The sequence below is a fragment of the Oncorhynchus gorbuscha genome, linkage group LG09 (assembly GCF_021184085.1).
Source record: "Oncorhynchus gorbuscha isolate QuinsamMale2020 ecotype Even-year linkage group LG09, OgorEven_v1.0, whole genome shotgun sequence".
Classification (NCBI taxonomy): domain Eukaryota; kingdom Metazoa; phylum Chordata; class Actinopteri; order Salmoniformes; family Salmonidae; genus Oncorhynchus; species Oncorhynchus gorbuscha.
The window spans coordinates 65,195,614-65,215,064 of record NC_060181.1 but is presented as its reverse complement, the minus strand read 5'-3'; the positions used below and the strand labels follow the sequence as shown (position 1 = coordinate 65,215,064).

Sequence of the window (19,451 nt, the reverse complement as noted above, 5' to 3'; positions counted from 1 at the left end):
CAACCAGGAATGAGAATATTTACATTGACCGGTCTGACACCAACAATCACTCAGGCCCTTCCTTACTATCCCCTTCATCCCCCTCTCCTCTCCTCCCTTCTCTCACTCAAATCTCCACCTTTGATTATGAATTTCCACTCACATTCAAAAGATCAAAAGTTCTGTATGTAAGTCACAACAAGACTTGGTTAAATCTGATCAATTCAACTCTTGTTACGCCAGGGACGGCTGCGTTTCCAGGAACCGCATAGTACAAATCGCTGTGAAACTGAGGGAGGAAATCAGGAAAGTTGAGTTTGATTCATTAAGCCGCTCGGCCAAGACCAGTCATGAATTCATGTTAAAGCTGGGCTACCGGGGCAACAGATGGAGATTATAAAAATAAAAAAACATAACTCAGAAGTTCCATAATAACTGTTATATAACATGTGGGGACAGTTTGTGACTTTGTGCAACCGCTTTTATATTCCCACTGACATTAAATATGATTCTGTGGCCATCTTTCTGAACAATGACAACATGGAGAGAAATGTCCTGTGGTGAACATTTTCTATGTGGCTGGCTGCCGCGCTCAAATAACCTAGCAGCAGCAGCAACTGCTCTCTATCGGGAGGGAAAACAATGGTGTTGCAATCAAGACAGTGAACACTATGATTTACTGTCCCTGATTGGCACCCAGTGTGTGTAGTGTGTATGTGTAGCTAGAAAGATGCTGCCTGTGAGCGAGTATGTACTTGAAATGGGCAGCACTTGGGGAGGCTCCTCTGAGTAGGAATGTCAGGCATTTCATGGTGAGAGGAGCTAGGGCTGCAGCCCTGGCCTAAACCCCCATCCGTCTCCACCCTGCAGAGGGTGTCAGGAACAGCTGGGGGTCATTTTCATCTTAGATTAACAACATGTTGTGGTCTAACAGTCCTGGAAATTTTATAGGGGAGAGTTGCACAATCTTGGCGCCAAAATAGCCCTGAAAGATCTACCACCGCAAGAGGACAGTGTTCGATAGTTGGAGAGCCAGAGTTTGTGTGTAGAGTAGGGCTGCAATACTGTACTACTCTGGGACATGGCCATTTAGTGCTTTCAACATGGTTAACATATTACAGTCGATCAGGAACATACTGTACACAAACATGAATATACTAGTTTGTTGTGATACTTACGTTAACTTTGAAGGATTGGACGGTGTTGTCCAAGAGAAGTATGTTGCAGACCACCTCCGTGTGCTGGCTGTCGCGTGCCAGCTCCGACGCCCGGACATTGTAAGATCTGCCAGCAGGCAACCGGAAGCGTGCGGTCATTACGGTCCAACCAGGGTCTGCAACAGAGACAGAGAGACTAAGGAAGCGGACATTGACAACCTGGCCAATGCACAGATCACTGTAGAGTTGACAGGTACACTTTTCTTGTCAAGTCGGTCTGGCAACACTCATACAGAATGACAGTTCTGAAATGCATTCTTTTGGGAATGAGTTAGAGGGCCGCAAAGTCTATCATACAGTACTACTGACATCAGCACTACGCTAACAAGCCTTTACACGCAGAGGGGGCAACAAGTGCTCCATCTGACAAGAATTAAAATGAATAGGGAGTACAGCAGCCTACATGCTGAGTATAACTCTGTGTGAACTCCGACAGAATTGCACCTCTAGGGATCAGCTACACTGCAGCAACGGAGGTCAAGGCACCTTCATTTAAACCTGATGGATCCATATGGAAGGCTTTTCCTTGCCTTTGAGTGGTTGTCACAAAATATCAGGAGGCATCACCGATGATGAATTTGAATGGGAGGAGATTGCCTGTGTGTGCAGAAGTGCTGAGTTGAACAGACATAGCAGGGGACCCCAGGGACCAAATCAAGTGTGCCGTGGAGAGTCACGAGAGCACTTGTTCCACGAACATACGTTGCCTGCTGCCCTAATGTACTTAGTATTTCTGGGAATGTAAAATCTCCTATAAGAGGGTACCAGCTCTCCCAGATTAATACCACATTTTCCATCTCTTTCTACAACTCCCAGATATGTTTTTAACCTGTCATATAGAAGTTCTGGGTATTGTCTGATGGGTAGTTGATGAATAACTAAGTCGCTATGGATAAGAGAGCCTGCTAAAATGACAAATGCAAAATGAATGTCTTCAGGCGTATGCTAATTCAGTGATTGCAAAAGTGCTCTTAGGACAGGAGATACAGTACTTGGAAAATATAATCTTAGTGTTTAAGAAAGGCCCTGGGGGGCGATTACTTACAGCTCACTAGTCACGCATACGGTATGGAAAGAGGAATCTGATAAGATGCACATGTACAATAATAATCTTTTTTAAAGAATACCTTCCAAACATCACATCTTCAATATCTCCCAGTCAAGTTGAATCATGTTCACTGTAGTTGACATCAAACGAGCAGTGTCAGCAATGTGAAAACATGTCATCTCTGTAACCGGCAGACTCCCAGGCATGCAGCGGCTGTGTTTGCCCTCACAACCCTGGTGTCATACATGTGGGGCTCTACATCGAGTGGATGGAGCGGGTACACCGGGCAGCGATGAGGTGAAGTCATGAGGAAGCGCCTTCACCGCAGCTCAGTGACACACAGCTGCGAGCTGTTCCCTTCAGCCTCTCAGCTGGGCTGTGGAGACTAAGACAACCATGAGCCAAAAAGCTGTTTGTCCATTGAATGATAAAAAAACAACCATGAGCCAAAAAGCTGTTTGTCCGTTGAATGATAAAAAAACAACAAAGGTTACCAGCTGTAATAAGAGAGTAAAACTACTCACGATGACAATATAAAAACTGTATTCCAAATACATCACACATTTCTCACAAACTATTTCAGTTCTAAATCAAAAGCAGTATGTGTATATAATAATAATAATAAAGTAATTAGTCTCCACATCCCATCCCAATGAGAGGAGAACAAAGCCCAGTGAGTTAGCGATCCAGCAGGCAGCAGGTCGGCTGGCCGCTCAACCGGGATCACTCCGCAAGAATGCTTCCATTATTGTTTCCTCCAGTCAGCAGAGCTTCCAAACACTGGGCCTGGGCTGACGTGTGTGTGTGTGTGTGTGTGTGTGTGTGTGTGTGTGTGTGTGTGTGTGTGTGTGTGTGTGTGTGTGTGTGTGTGTGTGTGTGTGTGTGTGTGTGTGTGTGTGTGTGTGTGTGTGTGTGTGTGTGTGTGTGTGTGTGTGTGTGTGTGTGTGTGTGTGTGTGTGTGTGTGTGTGTGTGTGTGTGTGTCAAGCCTAATGACCCCAGTGGGCTCCTCCGATGCCCTCGGCTTATAACAAACAGACGTCCCAGCAGCTCCCGTCTCTGTCCCCCATCTTCAACCAGCCAAACCCCTCTCCACAGTTACACCCATTGAATAGGTACAGTGTGTGTCCTCACAACAAATACTCAAGTTGCGTCTCAAATGGCAACCCTTTCCCTTTATAGTGGACTACTTTTGAAGGCCTGTGGGCTTTGCTCAAAATTAGTGCACTATATAGGAAATTGGTTAGAGCATTGGACTAGTAACCGAAAGGTTGCAAGTTCAAATCCCTGAGCTGACAAGGTACAAAATCTGTCGTTCTGCCCTTGAACAGGCAGTTAACACACTGTTCCTAGGCAGTCATTGAAAATAAGAATTTGTTCTTAACTGACTTGCCTAGTAAAATAAAGGTTAAACAAAAAAAAAAAAATAATAATAAATTTAGAGACTCGTTTCATCTTCATGTGGGGTGATATCAAAAGACAGTTGGAGAGTGGTGTTAGACTTGGAGAATTCCTGCCAAGATTGCCAGTTATGTGACAACTCAAGGATGTCAATACAATTAAGAATAGAGGCTTGTTTGAGAACTTACAGCATGGGACTACCCTTCCTTGGTTGAGTACAAGAAAAAGCAACACTACAGGTTTGCTGTACTAGTATCTAGGACAGCACAGAGAATGGGCTCACAGACAACAGAGTGGGAAGAATGCTTGTTTCATAGAGAGGGTGTTCAGGGGTTGTAGGTAGCATTTGACCCTCGACTTTCTGGATAGCTAGACACCACCTATTATGTTGGATGCCTGGGGTAAAAACATTCAATGTTAGTAGGGAAATGCCACTGTTTGTAGCTATGAGGACAATATCCATACCCTCACTCTACCACAACCTTCCTGGACTCCTGGTGACACACACTTCTACTGGCTGCATAGTGAATACATTATCCTTGACTGATGAATATCACTTAAGGTCTGTTCCCATGTCCAATCCATAGGTTAGGCCTATTCTATAGGCTGGTGTAAAACAAGCACATTCAACACAACAGCAACACCAAACTGGAGAGCACTGTTACGCCTCATTTCATTTCAGCAAAAAGGACAACACTACAAATCCTAGTCCCAGGATAGCCATATTTATGATGAAGGTAAGCAGTTTGTTTTCTGGTCATTGTTTTTGGAGGACATTCAACACTGTTGCACTATTGACCTTAAACATATTGAGCTGGTGTCATCATTTTACCAAACACCTTGCAATGGAAACAAATATCCCAGCTGGCATTTGTAACAGGACACCAGCAACTGAAAAAAACACTTCTAAAATGTTTTATTATGCAATCAGAATAAGATCAGTGAAGGCATTGTGACAGCACATAAGCTACAATGAACCCATTTCTGACTTAGTGAGCAGGTACTTTGTGTCCCGGACAGCTATCATCTCAGACCTTCATAAAAAGATACATTTTTACAACCACACAAATAGCACTGAGTTGTGTCGTGCTCTCCCAGTCTCCAGTCTTCACTCCTCCCATTGTGGGTAAATGTTTGGTTTGTTTGTTACTCTTTTAGAATAAATTCCGCCCATCACTCCCCTCTCTCTCCAGATGAAATCTCGCGTCTTGTGACGGCCGGCCGCCCAACAACCTGCCCGCTTGACCCTATCCCCTCCTCTCTTCTCCAGACCATTTCCGGAGACCTTCTCCCTTACCTCACCTCGCTCATCAACTCATCCCTGACCGTTGGCTACGTCCCTTCCGTCTTCAAGAGAGCGAGAGTTGCACCCCTTCTGAAAAAACCTACACTCGATCCCTCCGATGTCAACAATTACAGACCAGTATCCCTTCTTTCTTTTCTCTCCAAAACTCTTGAACGTGCCGTCCTTGGCCAGCTCTCCCGCTATCTCTCTCTGAATGACCTTCTTGATCCAAATCAGTCAGGTTTCAAGACTAGTCATTCAACTGAGACTGCTCTCCTCTGTATCACGGAGGCGCTCCGCACTGCTAAAGCTAACTCTCTCTCCTCTGCTCTCATCCTTCTAGATCTATCGGCTGCCTTCGATACTGTGAACCATCAGATCCTCCTCTCCACCCTCTCCGAGTTGGGCATCTCCGGCGCGGCCCACGCTTGGATTGCGTCCTACCTGACAGGTCGCTCCTACCAGGTGGCGTGGCGAGAATCTGTCTCCTCACCACGCGCTCTCACCACTGGTGTCCCCCAGGGCTCTGTTCTTGGCCCTCTCCTATTCTCGCTATACACCAAGTCACTTGGCTCTGTCATAACCTCACATGGTCTCTCTTATCATTGCTATGCAGACGACACACAATTAATCTTCTCCTTTCCCCCTTCTGATGACCAGGTGGCGAATCGCATCTCTGCATGTCTGGCAGACATATCAGTGTGGATGACGGATCACCATCTCAAGCTGAACCTCGGCAAGACGGAGCTGCTCTTCCTCCCGGGAAGGACTGCCCGTTCCATGATCTCGCCATCACGGTCGACAACTCCATTGTGTCCTCCTCCCAGAGCGCCAAGAACCTTGGCGTGATCCTGGACAACACCCTGTCGTTCTCAACTAACATCAAGGCGGTGGCCCGTTCCTGTAGGTTCATGCTCTACAACATCCGCAGAGTACGACCCTGCCTCACACAGGAAGCGGCGCAGGTCCTAATCCAGGCACTTGTCATCTCCCGTCTGGATTACTGCAACTCGCTGTTGGCTGGGCTCCCTGCCTGTGCCATTAAACCCCTTCAACTCATCCAGAACGCCGCAGCCCGTCTGGTGTTCAACCTTCCCAAGTTCTCTCACGTCACCCCGCTCCTCCGTTCTCTCCACTGGCTTCCAGTTGAAGCTCGCATCCGCTACAAGACCATGGTGCTTGCCTACGGAGCTGTGAGGGGAACGGCACCTCAGTACCTCCAGGCTCTGATCAGGCCCTACACCCAAACAAGGGCACTGCGTTCATCCACCTCTGGCCTGCTCGCCTCCCTACCACTGAGGAAGTACAGCTCCCGCTCAGCCCAGTCAAAACTGTTCGCTGCCCTGGCCCCCCAATGGTGGAACAAACTCCCTCACGACGCCAGGACAGCGGAGTCAATCACCACCTTCCGGAGACACCTGAAACCCCACCTCTTTAAGGAATACCTAGGATAGGTTAAGTAATCCCTCTCACCCCACCCCCCCTAAGTTTTAGATGCACTATTGTTAAGTGACTGTCCCACTGGATGTCATAAGGTGAATGCACCAATTTGTAAGTCGCTCTGGATAAGAGCGTCTGCTAAATGACTTAAATGTAAATGTAAATGTAAGGCCATTATGAAAATCATCTCCTCAAAGTAGGGCTGTGACAAATATAAAATGTTCCTTATATGTTTAACATGTGTTTTGTTGCATTTAAATGATAAAAAAATACAATTACATGTGAATTCACAGTGCAGATATTTTCCTGCGTATAACCCCTAGGTGGCAATGCAATTCCATCTACCGCAGCTGGCTACCAAACGGCGCTCACCTTACTGCTGTCCCCCACCCACTCAGCAACTATGGTAATTAATGCCGTTTTTAGATTCTCTGCTGCGTACTGCGGGCAGCTTGCATGGTGCCGCAGAATTCTATGGCACGTTATTTAAGTGTGAACCACTGTTACCATTAATGCTAGTTGGTGCTAGTTTGACAACCAGAGGGCATCTTTGAGAAGCATTTGATAGCCTTCAATAGTGGCTGTACTAGAGAATGCGGGCATGCGGAATCCCGGGGTTCAATTCCCCGACGGGGAGGAAGGAGTAGGCTGTCCTTGTAAATAAGAATTTGTTCTTAACTTACTTGCCTAGTTAAATAAAGATCGCACTAAGAGTATCTAGAGGCGAAAGAAACGCACACCAATTTTGGCTAGAGGAGTGGAACACTTGAAAAATTAAAAGGTGAGCCGCACACTCTAGGAGCTCAGAGGCAATAATTTAATAACCAACGTTAACAGACTAGCTGTCTTCATCAGGGTATATGAGCATAACATTTCTACACCCTAATTCTAGTCTAATACACAAATGGAAATTAAGTGAAAATAAAATCCTCATTCATCCTATCAAGGCCAGTCCCCATGCTTGTCTCAGCGCAGCACGAAACGATGCTAAAATAGTTGTAGGCATTTGCTTCAAATCCTATTGCTGCTCACTTCAATATGCTCTTTAAATAAGACCTACACCACTATTAACAGCACATTACTCAACACTAGAGACTCATGTCGCCTATGGTAAGCCTACAGTATATTGAAAAATATGACGTGACTCTCCGCCAATAATTACATTGATGATATTTCTGTAATTCAGTGATATTTATTCCCATTGTAATTCATTATGGATCCATAGCTAAATAAAAGTTTATTTTTTATCATTATTTTATTAATGAAAGCATAAAGAACCCATTATTAGTTACATTTTTTTGTTTGACTAAGAACAGAACAGAGGGAACGTTTCCCTAGTCAGGGCCATTATTAGTGCAACGCCCATTAAAGTGTTGCCAGTGTGTAGGGGTGGGGTTCCACTCCCTTCTTCCCTTCCATGGGCCAAGTCGGTCTTCTGTGCCGGCTCTGCGGCCCATCCAGTGTCCCCTGTCCTCGTGCCTTGAACCTCAAGCTCTTTCAGTGGATACAGCTGGAGAACTGCAAGGCAACCCCATTGTGCGACACTTGGGAGCCATGACCAATATAAATTGTCCTGCTCATAACAGGGTTAATAATATATCTGTGAGAATATCCAATAATAAATCGCTTTGTTCAAAAAATTATATTTGGAATTATTTAGTTTTCAAATAATGTAAAATGAGTGAGAAAAAGACCATTCTTGAACATGGGGTAAGACATTGTTACTAATTTGTAAATAATGATCCGTTTCTATTTAGGTTTATGTCACCCATTCATTATCAGTTAAGAGACAGGACTAACTCCCCCTTATACTGGTCTGGAGCAATGAGGTGGTGAAACAGGGTACCTTACAAAACCACAAATTACCTCCAAGTTCCCCGGCGTAAGCTCGCAACTTTTAAAAGGAGGAACCACTATGCAGGGGTGGCGTTAATGCAGAATTGTGTTTTTCATTTGGGGGAAGAGAAAAATATAAAACTCATAAGAAAATGCTTCTTGTCGTCATTTCTGCTTGACAGACTCATTTTTGGCTTCAGTTGCACTCCTCCACTCAGGATGAGAATTCACAGAAGGGCATTCTATCAGCAGACAGTGCTCCGACTGATCGGTAGCATTTCTCCGGTACTTCCCTTCTCAGTGTAGCTTACTTTTCTCCATTAGGTAACTTCAAGCAAAACATCATAGAATGGTAGCAAGCTACTTATCCTAAACAGAAATAAATGAAGAAGAAATATCTTTCAAGATCATTTACTTGTCGCTGCTAGCCAAATACCGTTGCACTTCATTTTTACCAAATGACATGAAGTTATTTTCTGCAGAGTATGTTGCACTAAAAAAACTTGGCTATTTTCTGTGAAGGACAACTATAGTTGCACACCCCTGATTACTCTACTGAAGCAAAGAAAACACTTGACTTTAAATATAAAACGCAAGTGAAATGGTTTTAAAAAGCAGATTCTCATGGTCCACTTAAACATTTCAGAACTCTAACGCGACCCGTATATAACAGCTTGTTCATAGACGTCCAACAATCTATATACCACATATCGGGTTTTTGAGAGCTCATGCCTTGTACTTGCAGAGTACAACTTCTCCATCCAGGCAGTCACTGTTGTTCGACATGGGACACGGCATCTTGTAGTCTGGTTCTAGATATGCCATCAGCGCGCATTGAAGCCGACATCCTCCACCATTGACAATGGCTGCAAATCAACCGCAATCATTTCTAAAATCAGGTGGGATTTCAATCACTTCGTCCCCATCCCTTAACGCACCTTCTTGTGAAAAGCCTGCGCCCACTGCCAACAACAGTTTGGGTCTCATGGTGCCGCCCTTTCAGATGGTTAAGCATCACCTGTACTACCACTGTAGCTCAATTTCACCAAGCAAAGATTTCATTTGATCACATTTAAAGTATTGCCATACAGGACTTTCACTGCTGTCGTATGTCTCACCCTGCCATTTTTCCAACAGTTAATGACAATGATGTGTGGAGCGCTTCAGATGCGTGGCAAATCATTTGAAAGATGCATATCTCCTCCTACGAAAGGTAAAGCATTGTTGCGTTAGGTATTTGTACAATTTGTATCAATCCATTTATGATGGGGACCTGTTAATGGTAGTTTTGCGATAAAATAAAAAAATGTTTTTCCACAGTGCAGTTAACATGGATTTTCTTCAAAACATTGAAGATACCAATTTCGTTGAAACACTTAAAACATTCACACCCCTACCTCGGATAAACACTTAGAAAATAAATTGTATCTCAACTGTATTTCAGGTCGCTCTCTAAGGAGTGGTGTCTGAGGTTTGTTGCCTGATGGAGGTCTACTGCTTCTATTGGGAAAAACTTGATTTCCTACATTTCTGTAGTAATAATTGTTTCTGGTGTTCACTGGAACCTGTGTGAGAGTCAGTGGCTAGCTTACAGCCGAGTGGCCAGCAGCCCACAGGAGGTGGAGGCTAGGGGATAGTGTAGAGGAGAGAGAACAGGGGAGGGGAAGGTGCAGTTTACAACTTAGGGTTTTACACAAGAGAACTCCATTCCTTTCCAAGAACATCAGCTTTAACGTATTCTGAGCACACAAACATTGCTCAAAGGTCAGTTAGCTGAGCCCAGCGGCGGCCATGGTGTTGTCGCACTGCCCGGCCAGCCTCAACCCACATGACCTTTACAGGCCTGCTTCCTGGGGTTGAGCTGTCAAATTAATGCATACAGGATTGTACACTTTTCTCCTCTGGCCAAAACAACTTTGACCCCCACCCGTTTAATTTCCAGACGCTTTCAGGGCTCTGGCTGTGAAGGTTTTTAAGACTGGTGTGTTTGCCGGTAGGGGCAAAATTTGCTTTGCCATCAGCTCAGTCCAGAGTTAATTGAAAGCACACTGCGCTTCTGTTAAGCTACTGTATGAACTGTGCAGCTGTCAAAGCATGAGCATGCTGGGCATTTCAAAAGGTTTACATTAACTTGTAAATTGATTAAAATAAGGTTGAGGATGAATATGTGAAGCCTTTGCCCCTTTACATTGATATGTGTTAGAGTTGGAGCCATCAATATCCCATGATCATAAAAGTGTGTTGATATGATGTTAACATCAGGAAGTCTATGAATCTCAGCTGAGACTGAGTGACACCAGACTTATTTCCTCAACTTAAAGAATTAGGAAGGTCAGTGTCCTCATGAGTTCTTATGACATGACATGACTGACTGACCTCTGCCTGGGATCATGGCTTTACTTCACACACACCACAGGCTTGAGAAACACACACGTCGTGTCTATTTTTAACCAGCGCACTAGCAAAACAAGAGTAAGAACGCATTCGCTAGTAATAGTTGGTAAACATGTACACTCAAAACATTAATTATTCTACACCGACTTCACTAACTATCAAATGGGACAGCAAGATGCTAGTCCTGGGGCGAGTTAATCATTTTAACAGCATACTGCAGTAACTATTTAACTGCTATTCAACGGTCATTGTAATTGTGCACTGCAACTAAATCTGCTTAAATATTGTGGTACAGATAGGCCAAGGCTACAGTCTTACAGGTTCTTGGTCAATTAAAAATACAGTATGATTAATTTATTAAAACCACTACATTTCCAAGTGCGGAATGATTAACAGATCAGTCATCCAGTGATGTGAGTCAAAGTGGAAACTGGTTACACATCATTCAGGAGGAGCAGTTCAAAACAGGAGACACTTAGTCTCTTTCCCATCGCACTAGACTCAGGACTTCTAGAAAGAGAAACAGAAACATACATTTGATTAAAGCAGCACATTCCCCTGATTTCTTTGGCACTTACATTAGCAGGTTTAAATGTTAGGGGGTCGTGTTCTGATCACGCTGCGAATTTCCACCCACATCCACCTCGACCTTGCACATTCCTGCCTGGCAGCTGTCGCAGTGGGGAGGCCAGGTGCGCCATGGAGTAGACCCCCTGCTGCTCCTGCAACGCGTTGACGGTTAACACTGCAGCCAACTAGAGCCAAGGCAGCATGCCTCACGCCTGGCCTGATAGGCAGCTAACAGCCGGGCAGCTCACAGTCCGCTAGCTCCAGAGGAGAGGTGTGGCAGCAGGCAGGGGGAACAAGCCAGGGAGTTCCAGGGAAATCGATAGGCTGTAAGTGAATCAGCCTCTTCATTAGAGGAGCTGTAAAAGGCCCCAGGAGGTTCTCAGGCTGCTGGAGTTAGCTACTAGTTAAGTCTGGCCGATGCATTGCTTAGATTTGGACAAAAACATCCTCTGTGGGCTCCATGACTGCCAGGTTCTAAAATTGAGAGAATCCTGGGAGGTGTGGGTAGAGTGAATTACTGACACACACAACTGACCCTCTGTTCTTCAGGCTGTGTTTCTAAGAACACGGTCAAGGCATGTGTCAGTAAGTCCTAACTCACAACCAGACATTGAATTGTCTTGGAAAATGATATTGACTTCAGTCAGCCAGGGGTCGCATTAATGCAGGATACTGCATTTTTCATGTAGAAAAGATAAACCGCAGACAAATATCTTGCTGCGTTTTGTAAACACATCTAAAATGCTTCTTACTGTACAATTTTCTTGGTGCTCACTCCAAATCATGAATGTAAAAGGACTAATTTTGTGCTTCAGTTGCACTTCTCCAATCAGATGCAATAGCCCATCTTTGCTGGTCATTAAATCACCAGACAGCGCTCTGACTGGTGTAGGCTACTTTTTTCCAGTACTTTCCTCCAGTGTAGTTTTTCCTCCGGTAGCAAGTTAAAATGCAAGATTAACTTCAAGCAAAACATTAGGAAATGTAGCTGGCTACAAACTTTCAATATTAAAAAACAGGTGAAATGGTCTGGCCGTCTGCATTTTGAAAATGTAGATTTCTGAAAGCTAATGCAACCCCTGAGTGTTAGAATACTATTGGGCTATTGGCATGTGGACAGGAGCTGACCAGAAACTGCTGTCAGTCAATTGGGTGCATGTCGGTCAGTTGTGACATGCTTATTTCCTAGAATCACAGTAAGTGGTGGATCAGAGGTGGAGATGATCCTCGAGAAGGGAAATGCCAAGATTATTCAAAGGAAACTGCCCACAATTTTGGTTCTGCCTAATCCTATCACATTCAGATTTGTGCCATTAGCTTTTAATTGAAGATTAACAATACTCTGCCCAGTCCTTTTGCTAATTATGCTCTGACCCATGGAGAGAGAAGAGGGGAAATTAAAAAAGGGGCGCATAAGTGGCAGGACAGTCAGGTTAATGGTTTGAGTGTGGAATCCCCTCTGCCTCAGAGGAAATGGAGAGTCACAGAACAGACAAACATTCTGAGAAACCACACAGGCCAACTTGAATCTTTTTCCATTATAAAAAGGAGCCTTTTTCTGCCTCGCAACATCTAAAACCGTCAACTGAGTGAACACGCAAACAAAACACACACACACCAGTTGCTCATAGAAGGCATAAAAATGAATTGTCTTGTACGCACATGTTCACCTTGGAGATGGAGTGCCTTTAGCATGTTCTTATTGTAATTGTACTGTAGGCAACAACAATGCTTTCAGGGTGTCATACAAAAAAAAACTCACGTGAGTGAGTGAATATGATCTAATAGACCCAGCAGCACATTTTGCTGATGACTGCTGTGACCTGATATAATGTAGGAATGGCAAGCTCCTGCTTGGCGGCCCTGCCACTGAGCTACTCCACCATCTCCCCTCAAAATGATATAACAAAATCACTGATTAATCTGATCATCAATATTTGCTCACTTCAACCAACCACATTTATATATATATATATTTTTTTTTTTTTTTTTTGGGGGGGGGGGGGCTGGCTATCCACTTCCTCCTCAAACAAATTGCAGCGGAAATAAATCTTGCTTTCTAAATGATGATTAAAAACAAGTCGCTCTGGATAAGAGCGTCTGCTAAATGACTTAAATGTAAATGTAAATGCTTCTTAGAATTTCTGCTCAGCTTCAGTCACAGTTCGCTCCAAATCACAAATGTAAAAATAAAATTGTAAAAAATAATAATTTGTGCTTCAGTTGCACTTCACTCAAAATATATCTTTGCTCTCATCTTGACCAATCAAAATATAGCATTCACCAACAGGCATGATCAGCAGACAGTGCCCTGACTGATGTTTACTTCTCTCTGGTGTCGTTTCTCTGGCAGCAACTTAAAATGCCAGATTAACTTCAAGCAGAACATTAGGAAATGTAGCTGACAACTATTTCTATGATAAACATGAGAAATCATTTGATGTAAATTAAGCTATTTTTCGACCGAATGTTCATTTTCAATTCATTAATTTTGTGTGAAGAAAAATAGTTGCAAGCCCTTTATCACTCTATTGGGGCCATTCCACCTCAAAAAGCCCAAGAAAGAGGGTTGACACCCACCATCTTAGATTGTTCTGAAATCATATGCGTGACCCGATTCAGAAAACTAGGCGTATGTCGCAAGTCACGACTTCACAGGAGAGCAGTTACTGTAAAAGAAAATGTAATTATCAAAATGCTATTTTGGGCAGAAATGCCTTCTCTAACATATACATGCCTTAATAACAAACTCGTATGTCATCTGTAAATACGAATAAAATAGTTAAAATTACGAGCCTAGCTGGTTTAGCGACAGAAAGACATCAACCTTCCCGCTAGCCATGATTGGCTGAGATAATGAGATGGGCTGAACATGCAGAGAGATGAGTTCGGATTGGTCTGCAGTGTGGAATCTTGTCTATAAAATGAGCTGGTCGTTATGCTTAGATAATCCTTTCTACTGTAGTTTTTTCAAAATATATAACTTTAGCCATGGAGAAGTGCAAATATGCTGCTACTGCTCTCAATAACATTGCTGTCCTGAATTTATCAGGAGCCATCGACAAAGGTCAGTGGGGAGAAAGTTGGACTACTTTCTGTAGGACGATTGTATCATGCGGACTATGAAAATTTAATTTAAGGCTGCAGTCAACCGTGAAGCTTTCATCCATGTATACAGGTAAGAATCTAACAACAGTTTTAGATATTATAAGTTTAATTTTGTCAGAAAGTTGTTTCCATTGCAAGTTAAAGCTTGCTGTTAGATAGCCAGTTGGAGATTGATGGCTGGCTTGCTAGCTAACATTGAATCTATTTGCTTAACTTTAGCTAGCTATGACAATCGGTTTGTATTGCTAGTAATGTTACTATATGGATTGGGATTTTATTTCATCTTTTAGCTAGCTAACGTTACATGTCTAAACAAAAGACCAAATTAAAGCTTGCTGTTAGCTAGCTAACGTCAGTGGAGCTTAGATCGCAGGCTTGCTAGCTAACATTTAACCTACATGTATGAAGCGTGTGTAACGTTCGTGATGTTCACTCAGAATGCCATTTTGCATTGCTAGTTATAGCCTAACAAGCTAACATGGAACCTATTTGGTTAACTTTAGCTAGCTATGACAATCAGTTTGTATTACTAGTTAAAGCTTGTTGTTAGCTAGCCAGTGGACATGAGACTGCTGGCTAGCTAGCTAACATTGTGTACGAACTGTGTAGTGATGTTCTCAGAATGTCTTTTTGCATCTATTGTATAATAACGCTCAAATATATGTATCCAGAATTTGTCTTTCGGCATCAGTAGATCACGCCTGAATCAACTCCACCAGTCATACAAGGAGAATGGTCTAATCATGCCTCCCATCAAAAAGAGAGCTGGCCCAAGTAAGCACAGGTTACAACTGAAGCATGAGGACTTGCAGCGAGTGGTGATCATCATCAACAACTACGCAGAGGATAACTCAATAGTATTACCAGGACGCCTACCAGGACACAAACACTTTCGTGGAAAGCTGCTGCCATCCCATGTGACAAAAGCAGCAGTGTGGCGTCTCAACAAGGAATCGATGACAACACTTGGTATGTGGACTGGTATTGGGCCTGGCGGACCATGCATAAGCTCCACTAGTCTGTACCTTCACGATCACGGGCCACATGGGTTTGTCGGGGATAGGCAGTCATTGTAAATAAGAATGTTCTTAACTGACTTGCCTGCTTGGAGTTTGCCAAAAGGCATCTAAAGGACTCTCAGACCATGAGAAACAAGATTGAACTCTTTGGCCTAAATGCCAGGCACCACATCTGGAGGAAAGCTGGCATCATACCTATGGTGAAGCATAGTGGTGGCAGCATCATGCTGTGGGGATGTTTTTCAGCAGCAGGGACTAGGAGACAAGTCAAGATCGAGGCAAAGATGAACGGAGCAAAGTACAAAAGAGATCCTTGATGAAAACCTGCTCCAGAGCGCTCAGGACCTCAGACATGGGCGAAGGTTCAACTTCCAACAGGACAACAACTAAGCGACACAGCCAAGAGAAAGCTGGAGTGGCTTCGGGACAAGTCTCTGAATGTCCTTGATTGGCCCAGCCAGAGCACAGACTTGAACCTGATCGAACATCTCCGGAGATCTGAAAATAGGTGTGCAGTGACAATCCCCCTCCAACCTGAGAGCATCTGCAGAAAAGGGAATAACTTCCCAAACATGTGTGCCAAGATTGTAGTGTCATCGCCAATTGCTGCCAAAGGTGATTCAACAAAGTACTGAGTAAAGTGTATGAATACTTATGTAAATGTGACATTTCATTATTTATTTTGGAAAGAAAATGCCCCCCAAAATTGTTTGCTTTGTCATTGTGGGGTATTGTGTGCAGATTGAGTTTTTAAAAAATGCATTTTAGAATAAGGCTTTAAAATAACAAAATGTGGAAGGTCCAGGGGTCTGAATACTTTCTGAACGCACTGGACCATTCTAGTGGTTGCAAGAATTTTGTATGATAATTTAAATTGAAAAACGACAGTTGAAGTAAGAAGTTGACATACACCTTAGCCAAATACATTTAAGCTCAGTTTCACAATTCCTGAAATTTCATCCTCGTAAAAATGCCCCGTCTTAGGTAAGTTAGGATCCCCACTTTATGTTAAGAATGTGAAATGTCAGAATAACAGTAGAAATAATTATATCTCAGCTATTATCTCTTTCACCAGATTCCCAGTGGGTCAGAAGTTTACATAAACAATTTGAAAGGAAATGCTAATTGAGTGTAACTTGTGTCAAACGTTTCGGGTAGCCTTCCACAAGCTTCCACAATAAGTTGGGTGAATTTTGGCCCATTCCTCCTGACAGAGCTGGTGTGATAGTCTGGTTTGTAGGCCTCCTTGCTCATACACACCTTTTCAGTTATTTCTATAGGGTTGAGGTCAGGGCTTTGTGATGGCCACTCCAATACCTTGACTTTGTGGCAAAATGGCTTAAGGACAACAATTTTGGAAGTACGCTTGGGGTCATTGTCCATTTGGAAGACCCATTTGCAACCAAGCTTTAACTTCCTGATGATGTCTTGAGATGTTCCTTCAATATATACATCAGAGCAAAGGGCATTTCTCCAAAAAGCACGATCTTTGTCTTGTTTACGTGTTGCTGTGCATTTCATTACCAACCTTACTTTGCTACCTGACAACTTTACGGTTTTTACTTTTTAATTACCGTTTATTATTTCTCACTCAACTTTTTTTCATTCAACTTTTTCACTCCGGACGCTTTATCTGGACATGGTTCGTCAGGACCTTCAACAGCCGAAGCTCAGTAGTAACATTAACATGATGCCTTCTAATTGCAGTCGCTGGACTCATAATATACAGGAAAACGATTGCCTTACGGCGAGGATAGCTGTGCTACAAACCCAGCTTCATACGCAATCATTAGGCAAGGGTCATTTCAGTGTAGAAAAGGATGAAACAGCATCTGTGCCACCAGTAAGTACAGATAGTAACATTAGTATACATCCCCTTGCACGGTCCCCGCAGCCAGACAAATTTCTCATGGCTTCTGGAGGGAAATGCTGTAGGAATGCTCAACCGGTGTCGCTCATTCAGCCGACAGAAACTTTACCCCGGGTTTTCCCCATTAAGCAGCGAATCGGATTATGAGGCCGAGCCTTCTAGTCTCTACTCATCTCTTCAGTGGGCCATATGATTGAGTGTAGTCTGGCCCAGGAGTGTGAAGGTGAACGGAAAGGCTCTGGAGCAACGAACCGCCCTTGCAGTCTCTGCCTGGCCAGTCCCCCTCTTTCCACTGGGATTCTCTGCCTCTAACCCTATTACAGGGGCTGAGTCAATGGCTTACTGGTGCTCTTTCATGCCATCCCTAGCAGGGGTGCGTCACTTGAGTGAGTTGAGTCACTGATGTGATCCCACTGTCTGGGTTGGCAAAGATTATAGGGTTTTAAAAAATCCCCTCTAAAACATTTTTTAAAAATCAATTAGTATCTTTGAGTTAAACCCTAATATTTGCTGTAATATTTGCTTTGTGTTTTCTGGTAGATTAAACTGAAATTGCAACTAACTTTCTATGGCTTGTTTTAAAATAGTAATATGAGATTTATTGTTCAAATAAAGTGATAATCTCAGTAACGTAAAAGTAATGTTTTTTATGATCCGATATGTAATAGTACACTTATCATAATTTGGTTGTAATCCAGAGAGGTTAGAAACAAATTTCTAAATCCTCTAAGGTTATGGAGGGATCCAAATCGTGGATTTAAAAGAAAACATGAATCATCACCGTACAATGACATCTTTGTTTTTAAGCCCTAGATTTCTAGCACCTTGATATTGTTGGATGTGATTTTAATAGCTAACATTTTGAAAGCCATAATAGTTCCAATTAGGAACTTAGATTAAATGTGAAGCCCGTCATCATTGGCCCTGGGCAAATGGGGTTCTGTGAATTCGATATCACTGAGTGCAGAGAGGTTAAGGAGACATTTTCTGGGTCTTTCTGCCATGAATGAAGTACATTAGTTGATTTGGGACGCAAGGATGGCAAAATAGTCCAAGCAAGTTGTGGATTTAAGTTTGTCAAATACTCATGATACAGGTGTAAAACATTAGTGAAATGTTTAACTTGTGAGCTCTATTCCAATAATGCACAAGAGGAAGTAATATAGATAAGAAATCATCCATGAAATGTGGGGGGGGAAAAACTAAACACTGAGAACGCAGATACTGTAAAACTTCAATTAATAGCCTGGGCGTTTATTTGCTAAAATCACTTTACACAGACGCTTACTAGAGACCGGTTTCTATTTGAGCCAGGCGTCGATTCCCTTAATACACACAGCTTTTGCTCTTATGCATAGTTAATTGTTGAATTCCAGTGTTCCCTTCCAGCATTTTAATATATTTCTTCACTTTCAGCACTAAAAAGTGTTATCATTTACACATTTTTGTTTTAGTATGCCTCTATTTGATAGAATAAGTATTCTTCTCCGACTGTACATTTTGGGCAGTGCTTACTTTACTTTCGCCGCTATAAGGCGATTTCTGGGGTCTGACCTCCCAAAGATGATGACTGTTTATGTGCTTGCAACTTAGCAGTTTTCAGCTGCCAATGGCTAGCAGTTTCTTACTGGCGATGAAAACAAATGATTGAGTATTAACGAGAACTTGATGGCAATTATTTAATGTATCAAATCAAACAGTAAAACAAGCAAACATTAATTTAGAACCAGCAGTTATTTGAAACAGGCGGTCATTTTCTGAAATGTGTACCGTTGCACGGCTATTAAAAAGGGACAGGCAGCTATTTGAGACTTGTTTAATTGAAGTTATATGGTATACAGGTCAGTGCAGTGCCGGTACTGTTATTAAAATGTGCAGGGGGATTGGAGTGATTGAAGAAGAGGGGTAAAAGTGGCTGGTAGCAGGATAAATACATCATGGTAATAATAATCATAAACAATATAGCAGCAATGAATGGTAATATAAATCAATGTGAGGTGCCAGTAGTGAGCATGGGTGCATTGGTGTAAGAATGTGAAGAGTGTCAGTGTAGGCATGTGTGGCTGAGTGGTGGAGACCTGAGGATGGGCATAGAGTTTGTGCAGGTAATCAGTGCAACTCGTCTGTGGGAGAGAGGCAGGGCAGAGGTTGTTAACTATTCAGTCTAAAAGCCTGGGGAAATAAGCTTTTTCGGAGCCTGTTGGTCCGCGATCCGATGCTCCGGTACGGCCTGCCAGATGGGAGTAGAGAGAACAGTCCATGGCTCAGGTGGCTGGAGTCTTGTTA

General features: G+C 43.1%; 1 protein-coding gene across 3 annotated transcripts in view; it reads right to left on the bottom strand.

Annotated features, from left to right (window-relative positions):
- LOC124043951 (tyrosine-protein phosphatase non-receptor type 4-like) overlaps positions 1-19,451 on the bottom strand; it is a 106,531-nt gene that overhangs the window by 75,042 nt on the left and 12,038 nt on the right. For all 3 annotated transcript variants that reach the window (XM_046363125.1, XM_046363123.1, XM_046363124.1), the window contains exon 2: positions 1,158-1,312. In XM_046363125.1, the coding sequence (XP_046219081.1) occupies positions 1,158-1,295 (138 nt within the window). In that variant the 5' untranslated portion in view covers positions 1,296-1,312. The remainder of the gene's footprint in view (positions 1-1,157; positions 1,313-19,451) is intronic.